The sequence below is a fragment of the Halichoeres trimaculatus genome, unplaced genomic scaffold (assembly GCF_033239565.1).
Source record: "Halichoeres trimaculatus isolate MK-OKI-2021-1 unplaced genomic scaffold, fHalTri1.1 fHalTri1_scaffold_9, whole genome shotgun sequence".
NCBI classification, from domain to species: Eukaryota; Metazoa; Chordata; class Actinopteri; order Labriformes; family Labridae; genus Halichoeres; species Halichoeres trimaculatus.
In genome coordinates, this window is record NW_027437188.1 from 30,152,314 (window position 1) to 30,170,907 (window position 18,594).

An 18,594-nucleotide genomic window follows, 5' to 3' on the forward strand; every position below is an offset into this window, starting at 1 on the left:
TCAAACCCACATTCGCATTTTTCTCAGACACATCTTTGCATGCTGGCAACAACACAGCATGTGCAAACAGAGATCCCAGCTCCGACCCCCCCCCCGCCTCTGAGGCGCTGTGATCATCAGATCACTTGCAGAGGAAGGACATGCTAACCTTCAGGTTTGAGGGGGAGGGGCAGGACTTGCCCAGTGGGCTGAACTCAACCTCTCCTCCAACTCCAGTTCCCATGTTCCCAGACACCAGCGATTGTGTCTTAATGAATTCACTGAATACTAATCAGGCAGGCTAAGTCCAGGGGGTTGGGCAGGGCTCGACACTGACAAGGTCCTGTATGAATTTGTGGAGGAATTTTTCCCCCCACCCTCATCAGATTCCTTCTGATTGAGAAAACAGGGAAATGAAATTGGGGTTGCTGCCTCTGAGTCTGTTTCCTCGCTCTCGTTGCTGTCCTGCTTCATCCGTCAGTTATTACACTTGTTTGTCTCATTATGGACTTGTTATATTTCTGTTTTGATTCAGCTTCTGTCCTGGGGATACCCTGTGATTGTTTCGCCCTCACTGACTCTGAATCGCTCCAATCCAGCGTGCGTATATTTCACAGCCCAGGCCTGTTTATATAAATCTTTCAGCACCACTGGCCAGAGGTTATATCCTCTAACATTAATCAAGACTCAACAGACTCCTAATCTTTTATCCGAGGCCTGTTAGCCCACGGACAAACTCTTTATGGCTCAATCAATCAGACTGACTAGCTCTGAAATGTTCACTGGTACACTTGGACACCCTCTGCAGCGTTACCAGTCACTTTGAAGCGGCCATACCACAGCTACAGTAATCACCATCAAGGGAAAAAATGATCCAGCTCTGAAAATAAAGTTTATGCATGCATTCAGCTGTGATTCTGTTCAGCTCCTTCAGAGACGCACACTGATTCAATCAGGAGACACATTGTGGACATGAATGGGACTCTTTGTGGACACATGACGGCAGAAAACGTCTCTGCCTCATCGCTGGAAGGCTTTTAATGATACAAAGTAATTTCAGTTTCATCCAGCAAAGTAGATCTCAGATCATCAACGCTGCTGCAGACCCAAGTTTTATCTCTCATTTTAAGCCTGTGAAGAGAGTCGATCATGTTCATGAATACTGATTGAACTTTATAAAGCTCTGTTTGCACAGAACTAATACATCCTGAGGTTGGAAAGTGATTTGTATAATTGAGGGAGATCATTGAAGATTTTAATCCTGATGTGAGTCCGTCATGGTTATAATTTCAGTCAAATTCCTGTGCAAATTACCTGCCGCAGCTCGGAGAAAGTCAGAGGTTGCTGGATAAAACTTACTAATCCCATGCAAATTGAATTTGTTTTTGGCACCGCATGGCAACACACTCTTTGTTGCTGTGAGTTTTTCTCTTTGTTATGAAGCTGGAGGAAACTGTAGAGGGAGGTTGTGAACTCCTCAGGAGGCAATTTGAGGTTTAGCTTCGCAAAGTGACAAACTATAAACGTTTCACTTGACTTGTAAGCGAGATTCTAAGTGTAATTTACTTTTTTCTGATGTTTGTGAGAAACGAAAAGCAGAAAATGATTTATTACATGAGGCCTGCACACCGAGCTATTAGTCTCCTATAAATTGAGCACAAGGCAGTGAAAGTGGCGTTTTTCTCCACACAGCCTCAGTGTTTGAGCAAACCACTGGTGCATAAAGAGCATTGTTCCCACATCTGATGGTTCTGTTTTTCTCCTCAGTTTTCCCTCATTGAAACATCTCACAGGAATCGGGGTACTATTGATTTTCATTCGTCCTTGCTCCGGTGCCATAATCTGTGGATTCATGCCATCCCCTGACTCTTCTGACACAAAGGCCTGCAGCCTGATTGAAGCCATATGTTTGTGAAGGCAGCGGTGTAATAGAGGTGTTAAGTCTGTATTATCTGAAGCACTGTAAAAGAAACTCAGCTGGGGCGCCGTCCTGTTTTAATGTCCTCATCTTATTAAAAACACATGGTGCTGAATAATTGCTGCATTGTTATTCGGCATCCCTTCATGTTTTTACGACTTTTCCTAAATGGACACAGGAGTAAATAAAAGCAAACCACAGATTCATTCCAGGTAATTATGGGTGTTTTCTGTATTCTTATAATTACCCATATAAACGGCTTTATTTTCAGCCCACCTGCTAGTCTGAACCCTTTTGGGTTTTAATTTGTGTGGGTTCACTCTCACCCTGCTGCTTTTATTCCTTTGCTTTAAATGTTTCTGATTAACTCTGCCTCAGGGCTTAGCTGACAAACTGTTTATCATGATGGAGATTTAATGAACGCGCCCGTCAATACGAGAACCAAGTCATCACATTTAGCCTCGACGCAAAATAATCATCGGTTTTGGGGGAAAGCCTCCGAGCGCTTCACATCTTCCAGCGCGTGTTTTGCAACAACAGACGTTTTTTTTTAACACCAAACTGAAATAAACAAGAGTCACTGCTCATGTCTCTTTTCAGTGCAGTCAGCAGCTTCACTTTATTGTAGATGTGATTTTATTACCAGTGGCTTCAAATGACTCCCTAACAGCATTGTTAGGAAGACACGGCTTCACCGGAAAGCTGCAGCCTCTACATTTATCTCAACATAATAACATCAGCATCAATTTACCCCTCTACTTCTATTCTTACCACCCTGTCAGAAATGGCACGGAGATGTAAAAATGTTAAGTCTTCTCAGAAAATGAAATTGGTGGCCTTTTTCTTGACATCTGTTTGGTTTCAATCTGCGAAGTCATCGGGGCAGAAATGGCTTTTCATCCTTGAGCGGACAGGATAAACCAGATATGATATGATTATGTAGGATTACAATACCAATTTAATATCATACAAAATGTCAAGAGCACACACACATACCCTTACACACACATCCCTGCACAACCTGATCCTAGCCTCTTTGTTGTATTGCCCTATTGTATTGCTCACAGATTACTTGACATGTTACATAATGCGTTCTCATTTCACCTTTTCTCCCCTTTCTCAAGGGCTTTGAAATGTCACCAAAACAGGAAGCGATGAAAGAGCAACAACCTGAGAATCATCACATAACCTTTATCCGTCTCTGACACAACAGTGAGAGGAAAGTTTTGAAAGGTATCTTCCCTGAGAGCTGACATTTTTAAAATTATAAGAGACGTGACAGCTCCGAGGCGTCGAGTTTTTTAATCAAAGTTGTTTGGCATGAAGAGAGAAACAAGCATAGTTTTCATTCTGAATGAACACAGAGCTCAGTTATTGCCATCAGCACGTTAGCTTAGCTTAGCCTAAAGCCTGCACACAAAAAACTAGCCCACCAGGATCTCCAAATCAATTTCAGTCTATTCTAGTTTCTGACTCAGACAAGTATTTGCGCTAAGCTAAGCTAACAGGTTTTGAATTCATATTCAAAGAGCAAAAATAAGAGTAATATTGATTTTTTTTCTTTTTCAGCCAGCTCCTGGCACAGAGTCAATAAAGTTTTTTTTTTTCTCAGAGTGTCAGACTTTTTCCTTCAAGGCACCGTGAGAGGTTTTTAACTGATATTAAAACAGTCCCCCTCTTATTCTGATGCCTCTTCTAGACATTAAAATGAGATTATCAGCTGCAAGAGCGGACATTTCTTTAAACTGAATTTCAGTGACTGTAATCAGGTCAGATTTTCACACACACAGAAAAAGATGAGGTGGTATTCGGCACCCAACTTTAGAGGCTGATGCTCCAAACTCTGCTGGTACAGCTTAGCAGCTAAACGTTTCTTAGAAAGCAGGAAGATGTTTTTCTTTTGGGTTATTTTTTTCTTTACACAATTTTATTTTGTCTTAAAATAGTATAAAAAAGAAGATCTTGTTTCAAGCAGAACATCTTTACAACAGTTGGTGATGGTGCTCATGGGAAATGAAGTCTTCATCTGAGAAAAAACAACAGATGTAGTTTGAAGTAGGGGTAGGACAAAAATTGCTGTGTTGTTATATCAGGACTTTTTAACAATTTTAAATGAGGATTGTTTTCTTCAAAAATCAATTTTCTTTTCAGATTTAAGTCCTTCATTTTAGTCTGTTTTTACGAGTTGGGTTGGTAAAAAGTTGAGATATTAGATCCCAGATCACATGTGATGTGCATTTTTTTGGGAAAATATGGCTCCTGATGTTGTCTGCAGACATCATTATCATCATTCAACTTTTTTATGGTCCGGTGTTAAAAAAAAAGCAAAGTAAAATCCCCAAAATCAGAAATACTGAAGAATCCCAATTTAAATCAAATCAGCACCCCAAAATTCGTAAAAGAATCGAAACAGGGAAGAAGCATATCGTCTCAGCCCCAGTCTTAAGGGGTTGACCAACATCAACACATCATAAAAACTCCTCAAAGTGCCATTCTGAAGATCACTTTGAAAGGGGCTGTGAGGACTATTCCCAAAATCCAGTGTTTTTCTGGGGGTAAAAACTCAATTTCCCATGAGCACTAGCACCAACTGTTGTGAGGACATGACTCTTGCAAGAACAAGCGTTTGTTTTGTAGAGCAGATCTTTTTAAAACTACTTTTCCTTGTTCAGGTCAACTTTTCCAAGGCTATAAAATTATGTGGTAATATATTTATTAATAGTTACGTCGCGCTATTGTTTGAAATGTTACAACAAGCAAACTTAGTGAATTCAGGCCCCGTGAAAAAAAATCTGTGTTTGCAGGGAAACACTGAGGGACTTAAAACGCTGTAGTAAGCATGCCAGGCCTGTAGTTGGCGCTATAACTGTCTTTTGGGAGATCTCCACTGAAGTAGAGTTGGGCCGACCATGTTGGTTGGTGAATGCTAAGTACAGAAGTGGAGCAACAGATGCTCATTTTGTTAAAAGACAGTCAGCAGATTCAGCAGCACAAGCACAACATGATAGCCCCCGACGATTGTTACATTACTGTTGTCCTGTTGTATGGTCTTGCATGAAGCGGAGTGTGACGTCAGCGTTTCCACTGAAAACGCCAACTTACTGTTTACATGACAACGGTGTCAGCAGCCTTTCAGAGAAATACCACTCTGGACGCTGTTTTCAAAAGTTTGTGTTTTAGGTTGGCTAAAACGCCGCTTCCGTGTAATGGCCGAAAAGCAACTATACTTTTGCATTTCACCTTAGAACCATTGTGGAGTAAACAGCACCTCAGCCTGTAGCATAGTTTAGCACCAGGCTACTCACAGCGCCATGCTCTGAGATGTGGCCGTAATGTGAAACAGAAACTTTTTCAGCCAGCATGCTGTTGTTGCCAGGACTCCTGCTTGTCTAGACGACCCTGACAGGAAAACTGAGAAAAAGTATTCAGAAATCACACATTCTGGTTCTGATAGTCTCATTTTAAATGTGGATTACCATAGAAGTGAGACTTTTTCAAGATCACAGGGACTTTAACTTCTTTAATCTAAAAAACTTTTTTAAATTTCCCTCTTGAAACTGGAAAGCCTCTGCTCTTCTCTCCTCTTTGCTTTAAGTATATGAGTAACTCATGTTGTGCAAAAGTCTTCAGCTCTTCAACCCTTCAGAATGAGCCTCTTGTCCCGCAGAGATTTCCACTCTCACTGAATGGTTTTCACATCACACCCACACAATGAAGAGCTGGGAGCCAGAGTGACCCGCTCGTATGAGGAGTAGCTGGTTTTTTAGAGAGTTAGGTAAGACTACTTTAACTCCGTCCTGAAGGGGGATAGGCTGCCCTGGGTTATGTCCCAGAAAACAGCGTGAATGCATCAGAGCAGCTTTTTTAAAACATGCTACGGAGTACTTTGTACATTTGGCAGCGGGAGTCAGCTTTTGCTCGATCCCTGAAGCGTTGCATTGTGTTTTGAAAGGAAGCTCTTTGTGTTTGCAGTATGGAGCTGCTCACTCACATGATGAGCCCCAGTACTGTCAGAGAGGCATTTTGATGTCTGGCAGAGTCTGTGTGGAGGATGCTGAAACATTCATTGCATATTTGGATGATATTAACATGAATTTTGGAAACGCAGAGTTCAGTGCCTTTGATTCTCCTCACCCTTTCAGGCTTTGTGTGAGATGTTCACCGCTCACAGTGAGGGGGAATGCGGAGGCTATAGGTAGACTCTGACTTCCAGACACGTGGCCTGATGTCATGCTTTCCTGTCAGGATCTGTCAGCCGGAGGAGGCGGCTGCTCAACACATCAGACATGACCTAGTTAGGGTGCTACACTTGTAGGACCCTATAAAGTGGATCCTACCCCCAGGAGGATTTCCTCACCCTGTAGCTTTGTTGTTCTCCTAAAAGAGAGCACAGTCAACCCTTTCAAAGTAAAGTTCAAGACTAGCCTGCTGGTAATTCAAATTAAAGTTTGATAGGGATGGTCGTGATCTGTTTTGGCATTTTGTCCTACTTTGACTTTTTAGATTTGTGCATTTTCCATTAAATGAGACTAGAAAAACAAGTTAAACTGTAACTTGGCTCTGACTCTATCTCATATGAAAGTAAAGAGGCTTATTGCCAACCCCTGCCACGAAGCCTCACACTGTTATAAACAGCAATTAAAATATGGCTGCATATTATAAAAGCTAATCTTCCTTTTACGTTCAAAGAAAACACCCCGGCTCCAAATTTACACCCGAGCAGCACGGTGGCAACAAGTGATTGTTTCTACTCTTCTTCATGCTTTGAATTCCAACACTTGTCCAGCAAAGAGTGACCAAATGAACAACAGAAAGGTACCATTGTGCAACATTTTAAAAAGCAAGATGAGGAATTTCTCCTAGATGCTGCAGAATCCGATCCTTTGTTGCAACTCTTATTTGACTTCCCCGCTGGAAGGAGAAAGAGAAAAAATGTCCAATTTGCAATCTGAGATCAGAGGAGACGTGGTGGAGGTCGCAGGGAGGCGTGGGTTTGTAGCTGGAAAGAGTGAGGCATGCAGAAAATATCTGAGCTCTCATGTGAAAAGCTCATTCTCCTCACGCATCCAGAAGATGTTTTTATCTTTTTGAAAGTTATTTTCCTCGTGTTTAGCACACTCTGTTTCATCTTTATGCGCTGTGTCGGGCTCCACAGCCGTTAAAGGAATGCTTTTCTGCTTTATGTGTACACACTGTTTAATGGACCAGAGGTTCATTTTGTGCTGGTAATTGGCCTGTTTATTAATTACCGGTCGTAGTCGGAAACTGTGAGACAAATGAACGGTGTGATTAGATAAGACCGGCTCTTTACAGAATGCCTGTAGAAAAAGCTCTGCGACTGATCAATACGACACAAGCTGGTGTTTCTGCCCAGGGCGTGTGAGGGTGACTGATGGGTGGACATCAGAGAAATGAAGCTGTGTTACAAAAAAAGTGGCACAAGTTAACAAATAGGCACAGGCTGCATCGCTTTGGGCTTGTTTTTGGCCGCTTTCTTAGGAGTATGTATCAAATGTGACATTGTTACATTTAAAGTGCTTTTACTCTTGAGGGTTTACCGATTTTTGGAACTCAACTTTTATTTGATGGTTACTTAAAGTGATTGTTGGGCTTTGATGAGTTATTCATCTTTGCATTATGGGATTGTGTTTTTTTCCTCTGTAGACTTATTGCTTCAGAATTGTTTGACCCTGTTCAATCCAGGGATTATTTTGGAGGACCTTTTGTCCTTATTTTGTTACGAGTGACCAAGAAAACCAGGAAATGTGAGTTGAGAGAGAAAAATTATGTTCACTTAATCATGAACTGCCAGAAGCAAACTGACCAGGATCAACTCTTGGTTACTTTTCTTTAACTATCTCCACCCATACACAAAACAGTAGCAGGGACACAGATATGAACAGATGTGCTTTGTTGTGAAAGTAAAAACAAAAACAAGTTCAAAGATCAGTTTACTCAATATAAGGAGATGCAATTTTAGTCGTTTAACTCTACTTGATGGCCACTGTCTTCTGCTATAATGCTCTACTACCTGGATGTAAATGAGCTCAGATATAGAAACTCTACTTGATGGCCACTGTCTTCTGCTATAATGCTCTACTACCTGGATGTAAACGAGCTCAGATATAGAAAAGATTTTGGTCTTTGAGTGTTGGTTAAATAATCATACAACAACTTAAATCAAGTAATGCAAAACAAGTAAAGATGTCCTAATCCACATTTTTTTGCTCCCATTATACATACTATTTTCTGATTTTCTGATTTTCTGACGATACCAAGTCCAAAGCCGATACTCAGGTTTAACTTTGCTTGGGAGGTAAAAATGTGAAACTGCACTCTTTTTGTGTGCGTTTTAACAATAATGAATAGTAAAACATAATAGCTAAGCTATATCTTGAACTAAGTATTTCTGTTTCACTCTGTCAGGCTAGTTTTGGTGTTAAAGTCATCTGATCTAATTTACATACTCTTCTGTATGGTGGCCCCTGAATGCAGTACAGCATGCTTAAATCTAAAGCTTCCCTTAACGCAGCTCTTCCATATGCTGTTAGACTCTAAAGTGCTTATTCAACATCAACGCAACTATCTCATGTTTTTTCTCTTTTCATTGATATGGTTTTTTTTTGTAACTTAAACCGACCTGAATCATCTTAAACTGGAGAGGGAAAGGGATCAATCCAGTGTGCTGCAAGCCTCAGGAGGAACACGGGACCAACATCTGTTTTCAAACTGATCACATCATGCTTAATTCACTTAGCATGTTGTCATGTACTGTGCTGTACAGCTCCAGCAAGGCAGGATGGGAAATTAAGTGTCTGAACAGCAGGACATACCACGGATAACAGAGATAAGAGAAATCTCTGTCCCACCTTCTTCTCAGAGCTTTTTGGTGCTGTTTCTCAACGTGGATATTTATCTGTTCTTTTAAAACCCAGGAACAATGCATTAGACTTTCCTCTGTTAGTGAACTGAGCTGCATGTTGTTTCACAAAGTTTTGGTATTACCAATCACCAATTAATTAGAAAATGCCAAGATCAGCTTCGATCTGATACTTGACATCACGGTTGGGATATTTCTGGTGGTGATTACACTGCAAAAAAGTGATATTTTATCAAGTGTTTTTGTCTTATTTTCATTACAAAATGTCTTTTTAGACTTAGTATGAGCCACATTACGCAGATATCAGTCTAACATGAGTCTGGTTCTGTCCAAGGTTTCTGCCAGTTAAAGGGAAGTGTTTCCTTGCCATTGTAACTTGCTAAATGCTTTAAAGTCCTGTACTCATGGTGGATTAAGATGAGATTAGACTCCTTAGATTGATGTTGGGTTTCTGCCAATAAAATGTTTTTGTAAAGTGTCTTGAGATAAAGTTTGTTGTGATTTGGCGCTATACAAATAAAGACTGATTGATTGATTGACAAAAATGAGGACTGAAAAAAAAACTGCAAATGGAACAAAGAAAAGACCACATTTTTTTCTTTAGATAACTTTAGATTAGCCTTTTTCTGGACTGGTCAGGTGAATGTGGCTCATATTAAGTCTGAAAAGACATTTTCTACTAAAAATAAGACAGAAACACTTGATGAGATTTCAGTTTTTTGCAGTGGTGTTTGATTGTCAACAGTTTCCTGAGTGTCTTCTTACCTTTGCATGAGTCGTTTGATCATCCAAACAACCAACAAAAAAGTCATATCAGATCATCCTTTACAAGAAAAGTGTCCATTAATAGATGTTGTAAATCTACCATCATTGTGTACCATGCGGCATCTTGTATGACAGAGAAAACTTCATCCTGTGAGAAACATATGAGGAAAATCAGCATTCATGAAGTATCAAAAGTACATGAATGAAAAAAGCTGGAGTCAATGTGATCTTAGACCAAATCGTGACCTGTGGTAACCTGAGTTTAAATTCACAACATGGCTCTGTTCAGAAAATTTTCTGCTGATTAGTCCAAGAAGTCAGTAGATGCAGCAGATAAAGCCTGGAGGCATTAAAAGTCACCCATGAAAGAAAAGCCTGTTTGCAGTTATCATGAAAACACAACAATGCCGACTTCTCATGAACACGACCTAACAATGAGGCTTGTCAACTTATCTGATGGTGTTTGTAGCAGTTTGACCTTTTCTCTCTTCCCCTCTGGTATACAAATACCAGAGGGGGAGAAATACGTCACGGAGAGAGCGGTCACACTCTGGATGAAGAGTCAGAGGCTGATGTAGAGCCTGTTTGTCACAGGGCTCTGTTCCCTCTGCCCTGGACACTAATACAGTTTACTGTGTTTGATATTCAAGTTGTAAAGCAAACAGAATACAAAGGAAGATGAAATGGAGCCAGCACGGGGATCTTGTGTGTAGTCTGTCATCACACAGTGGGATACATAAATAATCCAGACAGATGTATTGTTCAACCAGAAAAACCTCTTCTCCTTGATCACACCTCTGAATATCTGTCGCTGTGCAGAAGAAATTGCAAGTTAATCACATTGTTATGCATAAAAACAAGATCGAGCAATGCTAGCTTAACTATCTGGAACTTTTTATATGTGTAGAAAATTTGCTCTAGATCCTATTCTCACTTATTCCCTTGCAGAGAAAAGTGCTCACATAGGAGGCAGCTTCTGAAAACAATCGTGTTTATCCTCCTCCAATGACAGGCAGAGAATCAAAAGCAGGAATGCAAGCTGTGCATGTTGAAGTGTGCTTTGTGTGTCAAACGTTGGTTAAAAAACGTGCCTGAGCTTGCAGGGAGGTGTTTCAGTTAACAGGTTAGTCACATGAACTGTGCAGGCTCAGGTGATGCTGCAAGACTGAAACACCTCCACAATTACTGACTAAAGCTCCAACACATCATACATTAATGTGTTCACAGGAATAGCTACACTAATGAGTATTTCTTTGCTTCCCTGAGGGTGTGAAATGCTCGGTTGAAGCGCTTGTTCACACATTTCCCACTCTATCTCCTCATTTAAGGATGCATACACTCACCAAAGTGTCAACAAATGTGGTTTTATTCACCAGGATCAACTACTTCTGCATAAAGATCACACAGCCCAATGTTTAGAGGCTTTTATTTTGAAGGTGCAGTTTTAGAGTTTTAGAAAACTTGGGTTTAGAGTAGCTGACAGCTTGTACAGAGTGATCTAAAGTCTGACGGCACACAGATGGTGCTCGATTGAGTTCATGAGACGAGCCCAGCACATTACTGTCATCTTTAACAGTATCCAACTACTTCTCTCTGCCAGTTTTGTGCACATTCGCTTTAGCTTGAAGACACCACTTGCACTTTGTGTGTGTGTGCAATTTGGCAGGTGTGTATGTTTACTGGCAGGTGAGCCATCCAGTCATTTAGTTCTGTCTGATTAAAATACTTGGACGGGCTCTTTTAAGGCATGAAACAGCTTCAGATTTCAGAGCGTTTGATTTAATTATTTACATGGGGATGCAGGAAGATTTCTGTTAAAGATGCTATGAAGAGGATCTTTTGTGACTGCTCTCCCTCGCCACCTTCTGGCCCAGAGTCTCCACACACTGTCGTAAATTGCTTTTAGCGAGACATGCTCGTTTAAGAATTAAATTGAGATTGGATATAAACAAATTTTCTTTGATCAAGACAACTTTTCACTGGATACAACGTGCTGAGGTAAGGTATTTATCAGGACTGTAACGTTACATCAAGCAAATGTTGTAGTAGCTTGCTATATGTAGTGCTATCGGCAGCCCACTGCTCCGACGTATCTGTAGGCTAGCATGACAGGTAAACACTGTCAGTTTGTAAGTAGTTTAGTAGCCGTTTATATTTCACACAGCTGGCAGCCCGGTGCTCTAAGGGGCCATTTACATGACAACGGTTTTAGGGTGAAACACAAAAGTTTTGTTGCGTTTCAGCCTTGCGTTTACACATAAATGGCGTTTCAGCCAGCCTAAAATGTAAACTTTTGAAAACAGCCGCCAGAGTGGAATTTTTCTAAAACGCTGCAGACACCATTGCCATGTAAACAGTGAGCCAGTGTTTTCAGTTGAAATGCTGATGTCACACTCCGCTTCGCTTCGCGTTGTAACTATTGTTACAATCATCGCTGACTACCAGGTTGTGCTTTGTGTTACTGAATCTGCTGACTATTGCTCCACTTCTGCTTTTAGTATTTCTCAATACACCAGATGATCGGCACAACTCTATTTCAGTGGAGATCTTCCAAAAGCGGCTTCTGGACAAGACAGTTATAGTGCCAACTACAGGCTTGGCATGCTTACTACAGCTTTTTCAGTCCCTTGGTGTTTCCATGTAAATGCAGTTTTTTTCACTGCGTTTTAGCATTTTTTTCGTGTAAACAGGGCCTAAGACATGTCTGAAATGCGCAATGTTAGTGAATCCTGGTTATGTCCTGTCAGTCATTACCAAGCAGAGCTAATGTAACCTCACTTTTCATTTTATGGATAGACTCTCAAGTTTGAACAGACCACTGCATTATAACTGCTGCAATGTGGGTTGGAATGGACAATATCACAAACAGTTTAGCCTCAGTGTTTTAGCCTTTAGCTTGTGCTCTATCACTCTCCCATTTAGCTTGCTTTTGCTCTTCTGTTCTTTTTCTGTCTGACAGTTAGGCTCCTGTGTCCACCATCACCACAAAATGAATCACAGGAAATTGTTTTCAGCAGAGAAAAATACAGATAACTGTGTTTTATCAATCTGGTCCTGGACGACCCATCCTGGAAGCTAAGAAGTGGAAATGTAAAATAACCTGTAACCAGCAATATTGGCGCTGATAATCTCATTTCAAAGTGTGGATTATGATCAGGTATATATCTTAAAGGTAGACTCTTTCAAGATCACTTTCAACTCCTCACAGCCCCTTTAAGTATAACACATTTGTTTCTTTACTCTTTCTTTAACACAAATTGCATGCTGTGTTTCTGCATGTGCAAAGGCAATTTACCCCCTGCACAGCGGACTCACTATGAAACTATGGTAATAATTACAGAAGGTGAAAGGATTTAATGACTAACACCAAAGAGCACCAATGAGAAGGATGCTGTGAAATTGTGTGGGATTATAATAATTTACATTAAACCCTAAAACCTTTCTTTGTTTCATGAATGTGTAGTTTCCAGAAAACAACCAGCAGGAAAACAAGGTTTTGAGTAGAAAAAGACCAAAGGGCACATGAAGGTGGCTTTTTATTTTGGTGCACAGGCTGTTCCTCCCTGGTGGGGATGCTCTTACATCGTCTTCCCTCTTTCAGATGATCATCCAGGCCCAAAAGGGAATGTCTTACATTTAGCTGGCTCATTCACGCACATCCGCGCTTCAATTCCCCGGCCACCAAACCCCTCTCCAGCTTAGCCGCAGCCTTTTTCTCCCCCGTCCTCTTTGGCCTCTTGAATGATAACCTTGAATGGTATTGTCTTGGGGCACTAAAGAGGGTAAAGAAATTCCTCGGTTCTTGACAGAGAGCAGGAATGCTTGACAAAAGGCATCAGCGCTCCCTAAATCAGAGAGTGAGGGGGATATGGAAAGGGGGCAGTCTTTCATTCAGGTAGAAAGCGTTGACAAAAAAAAAAAAAAGGACGGGGAACAATAGAGCAGCTCTGATGGAATAAAGCACCTCTCAAAGCAGCAGAATGCCATTTCCAAAGTGAGCTCAACTAGAGTGATGAAATCTGAGGCAAGGACACGCAGAGGAAGTTTCACTATATTAGAGCAGATTGTATGGATCGAAGACTGATATGTGAGGCTGATTGTATTTGGTTTAGTCCATTTATGTGAACTCTGTCCTAGCTCATAGAAGAGGCTTTCAGGGAAGCCATTAGGCCTCAGATTGTCTTCTGGATATGGAGTACATGGAGATCAATTGAAACTCTATCTGTGAATAAGTTGTCTGGCCTCTCGGATCCTGCACTGAGCGCTCTCTCTGACCCTCTTCTCTTCTACTTTTTCGACCCTGCTTGAAAAGACATCAGCGTGCTGTCATAGCAACCGAAACAGGACTCTGAAATGGACTAAGATTTAACAAACACTGTTTGGTAGCAAAAAGCAAGCAGAGTAAACAAACAAGCCTCCCAGTCTGTGTTAAAAAAGAAACACTCGAACATCTCCTCATCTCCCAGAAAGCTGAGGGCGTCTCCGAGTTTGACCTGAGGGAGCTGTTGCTGCTGCCAGAGGGAGGCTCCTTATTGTGGTCTTTAATAACTCTGCGGAAAGCGCTCAGAGAGTCTGTGGACGCCGGTGATGGCAGATTTCTCACATTTATGATCCTCTCTGTCCTTCTGTTCCATGTTGTCATGTAGTTTCTGTGCTTTAACAGCCTTCTGGTGACTTTCACTTCTCTGCTCAGAGGAGTTCTGCAATGATTTCATCATGAGACCATCTGCTCACAGAAAAATGAGCCGCTTGTTGAAGTTGATCATGTCTGAAAGAGAAGGGAACCTGTCTGTGGTTTGGTGAAATGGAATGAAATTCACAAAAAAGCCTTTGTAGAGGCCAAAATTGGTGTTTTTTTTATCGCAGGAGCAGGCTGTTGGGCAGTTTCCATCACCGAATAACATGGATGTGATTGTGCTTCACTCTTATGTAATATGCACTTTGTTTGTTGTTCCAATTCTGCTCTATTACTGTATCTGTTAGATTCCAGTAACCCTTTATTTCCCTGAAGAGCTTCTTTATTTTGTGTCCATGTTTGCATGCATAGGATTCTGTTTCCAGCTGCAGCAACACTTGGTTTTCTGCAGGGGATCATTAGGTTTTATCTTATCTCCTGAAGTCTAGCATGTAAGGGGGAGCTTGGGATGTAGCGTGTCTGTTAGCTGAGCCCTTCCAAAGCTGGAGGGGCAGAACACCAGATTTAGCACAAAAAATTTCTGGGAATTCACAAAATGACATAAAAAACATTACATAATGAAAAAAAGAAGTGTCGTTTGTGCAAATTGCAATGAGAGGTCAGGAAAAAGCATTTTAAAAGGGTCAAAGAAGAGGATGATTCAGAGGCTCTCCTGTGTCTGACGCCCACACGCTAAATGACACGAATCCCAGAGAGTGTTTGTGTGTGAGTGTGAGTGTGTGTGTGCATGTGTGTGTGAGGATCAAGAGTCAGCTGAGGCTATGAGTAGGGTGTCTGCTACAGAACGCATGGAGAATCAGAGCCCGGGGAAGTGGCCTTCACAAGTAGATGAATCTTTGCAGCATAACATAAACATCATGTGAAAAAAAACATTTTGCATTCCTGTTAATCTTTCCTCTACATCCCAGTCAGCAGCCTCCACCTCTGCTGCTCACTAACCCACATACGAGTGTGGAGGATGGGATTCAAAGGAATTAACCGTAGAGAAATAAATCAATCAAATGAATTAAAGCGAAAAAAGGAAACGTAGGACTACATATGGAATTGAGGTGCACCTTAGCGGTGATTTATTTCTGTTTCTCTGCTTCCACATATGTGCTCCATTCATTTATTTATTATTTTAGTGTGTTTGTCAGTGGAGCACACATTGATTTCTCCCACTGCAGCCTTTCTGAGTTTATCCCCCCAAAAACAACAGACTCCTCACCCACAAACCTTTGAGGTTTTATTGTGGTTACACAATGGAACTGTCTTTGTTGTGGCAATAATTTCCCTCCTGTCTGCAGCCTCCTGTTTTTTGTTTTTTTTTCCCTTCACAGCTTTCTCTGTCGACATCATGATCTGACCTGATGTGGAAAATATGCTCTGAAGTCTTTCTCCCCTCATTCCTTCTCTCTGAGGTGTTTGCCACAGAGCTGCGGCACGGCGCTGTATAGTTTAGATGATTTTAACAAATGCGTTAATCAAAGACTGATTGGAGGGCCTCATAAATCCTGATTTCATATAACAGTTGTGTGGGATGGAATAACAATATCTCTGGGAAACAAAGGCACGTTCTGCATTATTTGTTCCCTCCTTGTGCTGCGAAGATATTGGATTTGATTACATGCCGCTGTATCTCTCTGCATTACACAACACTTGAAAGGGAATATTTGATTTTGTTAAATATTAATCATGAATACATTAAAATGCTCAGATGCTTTACAGTCTTAACTGTTACAAATTTGAGTCAAAACACGCTGCATAGCATTATATAATTGAGGATATCTTACGGACTTCTCCTGCATTTCTGCACCTTAGAGGTTTGTCTGTTCACCTGCTCGCACAGGGACTCACATCAAATGCTCCCATGTAACTCTTGCTCCACTGCTCAAGCTAAGGTAGTAATTTCAGGTCGTGAAGCAGAAATTCCTCTGAAGTTCTCTTTAAGGTCTAAAGAAGAAACGGACGAGTTTCTGTGAGTAACAATCCCAGGATTCCCTCTGATCCTGAGCTGTAATGACACAGAGCCTTTTTTATATCCCCTCATTCTCATCAACATGCTGGCATTTCACCCGATTGATTTTCTACCACAGGTGTCGTCATCAGCCTCTTATTTTAGTCCCAGAGCTCAGCCCGAGACTTTCTCCGTCCTTCTCGCTGTGACCGCTGAAAACAAAGACATCTTTCCCTCCGTTTCTTTCACTCCCGTCACCTTTGATGTTAGTTGCTCTGTGGAGCACGTCTGCATTAGCATGTGGATTAATTTCTTCTCGTTATCTGTCCTAGATGTAGTTAGGCAGTCCTGGTTGGAAGGCAGGGCTTTCTGGCATCCCCTTCCTGTGCTGCCATCCTCACATCCCAAAAACTGATAGCAGGGCAGACACGACGGAGGGGATTAAGCTAATGTGATGGCAGAGCCACCTACCAGGGGGCCCCACGGGGTAATTTCAAGAGACAGGCCTTGGCATTCAGGGAATAACTTGTCAAGACCTGGCTACAGGCTAATATTGTGGATATTAATCCTTAATGTAATGGCCTTGACTAGATTTTACTCTTGTCTCTGTGTGCAGCTTAAGCGCACTCATAAGTCTCTTTAATCACTGACATAAAGCAGTCCCTCAAGGATTTTCCAGAGTTTTACAGTAATTATTGCGTACGGGAAATGCTTGTTTTTCTCGCTGTTGCCTCTGTGAGAAATTGCCAAGCTATTTGCATATGCTCGTCGTTCATTTGCTGCTATTTTATGAGCTGCTGGCAGAGGAGCACTTTGTTTTGTTGCTGAATAAATGTGATGAAGTGTTAAAATCACAATCCGTGTTATTCCACAAAGGAGCGTTGTTCTGAGGTAGAGCTGCTGGAACAGGTCAGGACTGGTCCCTGTCAGGATCCACTGGAAAGAGATGATAAAGTGAAAGCAAGTCACAGAGGTGATGTCACACACATCAGTCTGTGTGAAGCAGCAGCTTGCTGCTGTTTTCACTGCGACATTAACTCAAAAGTGAGATGAATCCACACAAAACCAGACTTCACATGCACCTGGGTGTCAACACAAAGGCAAAGGCGACCCTTTAACAGTTTTCTGCCTCATGAATGAAAAGATTTATAAATAATTCAAACCCACAGAGAGGAAGCTCTCGAAAAAACAACCCTGACCTTCTTTAAAAGCAGCTGGGAGAACACCGTGTGGTTGGAGTTTGTCCGTACTGCAGTTTCACCCTCACAAACTGTTTTCTTCTCAACCTGCAGCCACAATGTGTGATACTCCTCTGCGAATCCTAATCACTGACTCAGTCACCTTCTCTCGTTCTCAGGTCTGCTCATAGGATCCGGCTGTGCGCTCTATCCTCTGGGGTGGGACAGCGAGGAGGTACAGCAGACCTGCAACAACAGCTCGGACCAGTTTCAGCTAGGTACGTTCAGCACACACCCACACACCAACATCTGCAGACCAAATCACACTGTTCCTTCAACCATGACCATGTAAATTTGTCTTCTGTTAGCTGAACCTACTGGCCCCAGCACAGATAACGCACTGAAACAATGGAAAGCTAGAACAGATTCTGCCTTTTTCATTGTGAAAACAGGCCCACACATCACCAAAAAGCCATCTGGTGTATTCCTGAAGTATTTCATGGTCATAAATATGTGCTGTGAATAAGCAGGAGTTTGACTTGTGCTCTGTATTCAGCTGCAGTTCTCAGAACTATCTCACAGACAGTAATATGTTACTGTATCAGACAGGTGGGGGAGTTATTCCCGACGCTGATTCTTCTTCTCATACATCTAATCCTTGAGTATCTGCTTTTTTAATTAATGCATTAAATTATTTAGTATGAACCTCATACTTAAACTGAATGTCAAAGACAAAGTTTGTCAAACTGGTGGGACCAAAACTTTTCTAATAAGGTGAATGAGGCCTCTGCCACTTTTAATTCATATCTAATGAGTTTTTCAACTTAAGTCACACTATTCAAGACAGATTTTATTCTGTTTTCTATGAAAATAGATCAGCTTTTTCCAAAGTGAGGGTCAGGCCCCCGGGAAGGTTGCAAAACACTCATAGGAGGTGTGTGAAATGTTTCGTTACTTTCGTTTTCCACCGCTTATTCGGTTCCGTGTCGCAGAGGCAGCAGTGCCATCAGCAAAGACCAATGACCCCTGTCCCCAGCCACTTCCACCAGCTCCTCTGGGGGGGATACCAAGGTGTTCCCAGGCCAGAGATTTAATCTCTCCACTGTGTCCTGGGTCTACCCAGGGGTCTCCTCCCAGTTGGACATGCCTGAAACACCTCCCAAGGGAGGCGTCCAGGAGGCATCCTCACCAGATGCCCGGGCAGTTCATCTGGGTGTGAAATGTCTTGTACAAATTGTATAA

The 18,594-nt window shown here is 41.7% G+C and overlaps 1 protein-coding gene across 1 annotated transcript in view; it reads left to right on the top strand.

Annotated features, from left to right (window-relative positions):
* LOC141797994 (LHFPL tetraspan subfamily member 6 protein) overlaps positions 1-18,594 on the top strand; it is a 59,237-nt gene that overhangs the window by 31,779 nt on the left and 8,864 nt on the right. The window contains exon 3 of the mRNA XM_074679749.1: positions 17,532-17,630. Coding sequence (XP_074535850.1) covers positions 17,532-17,630 — 99 coding nt within the window. The remainder of the gene's footprint in view (positions 1-17,531; positions 17,631-18,594) is intronic.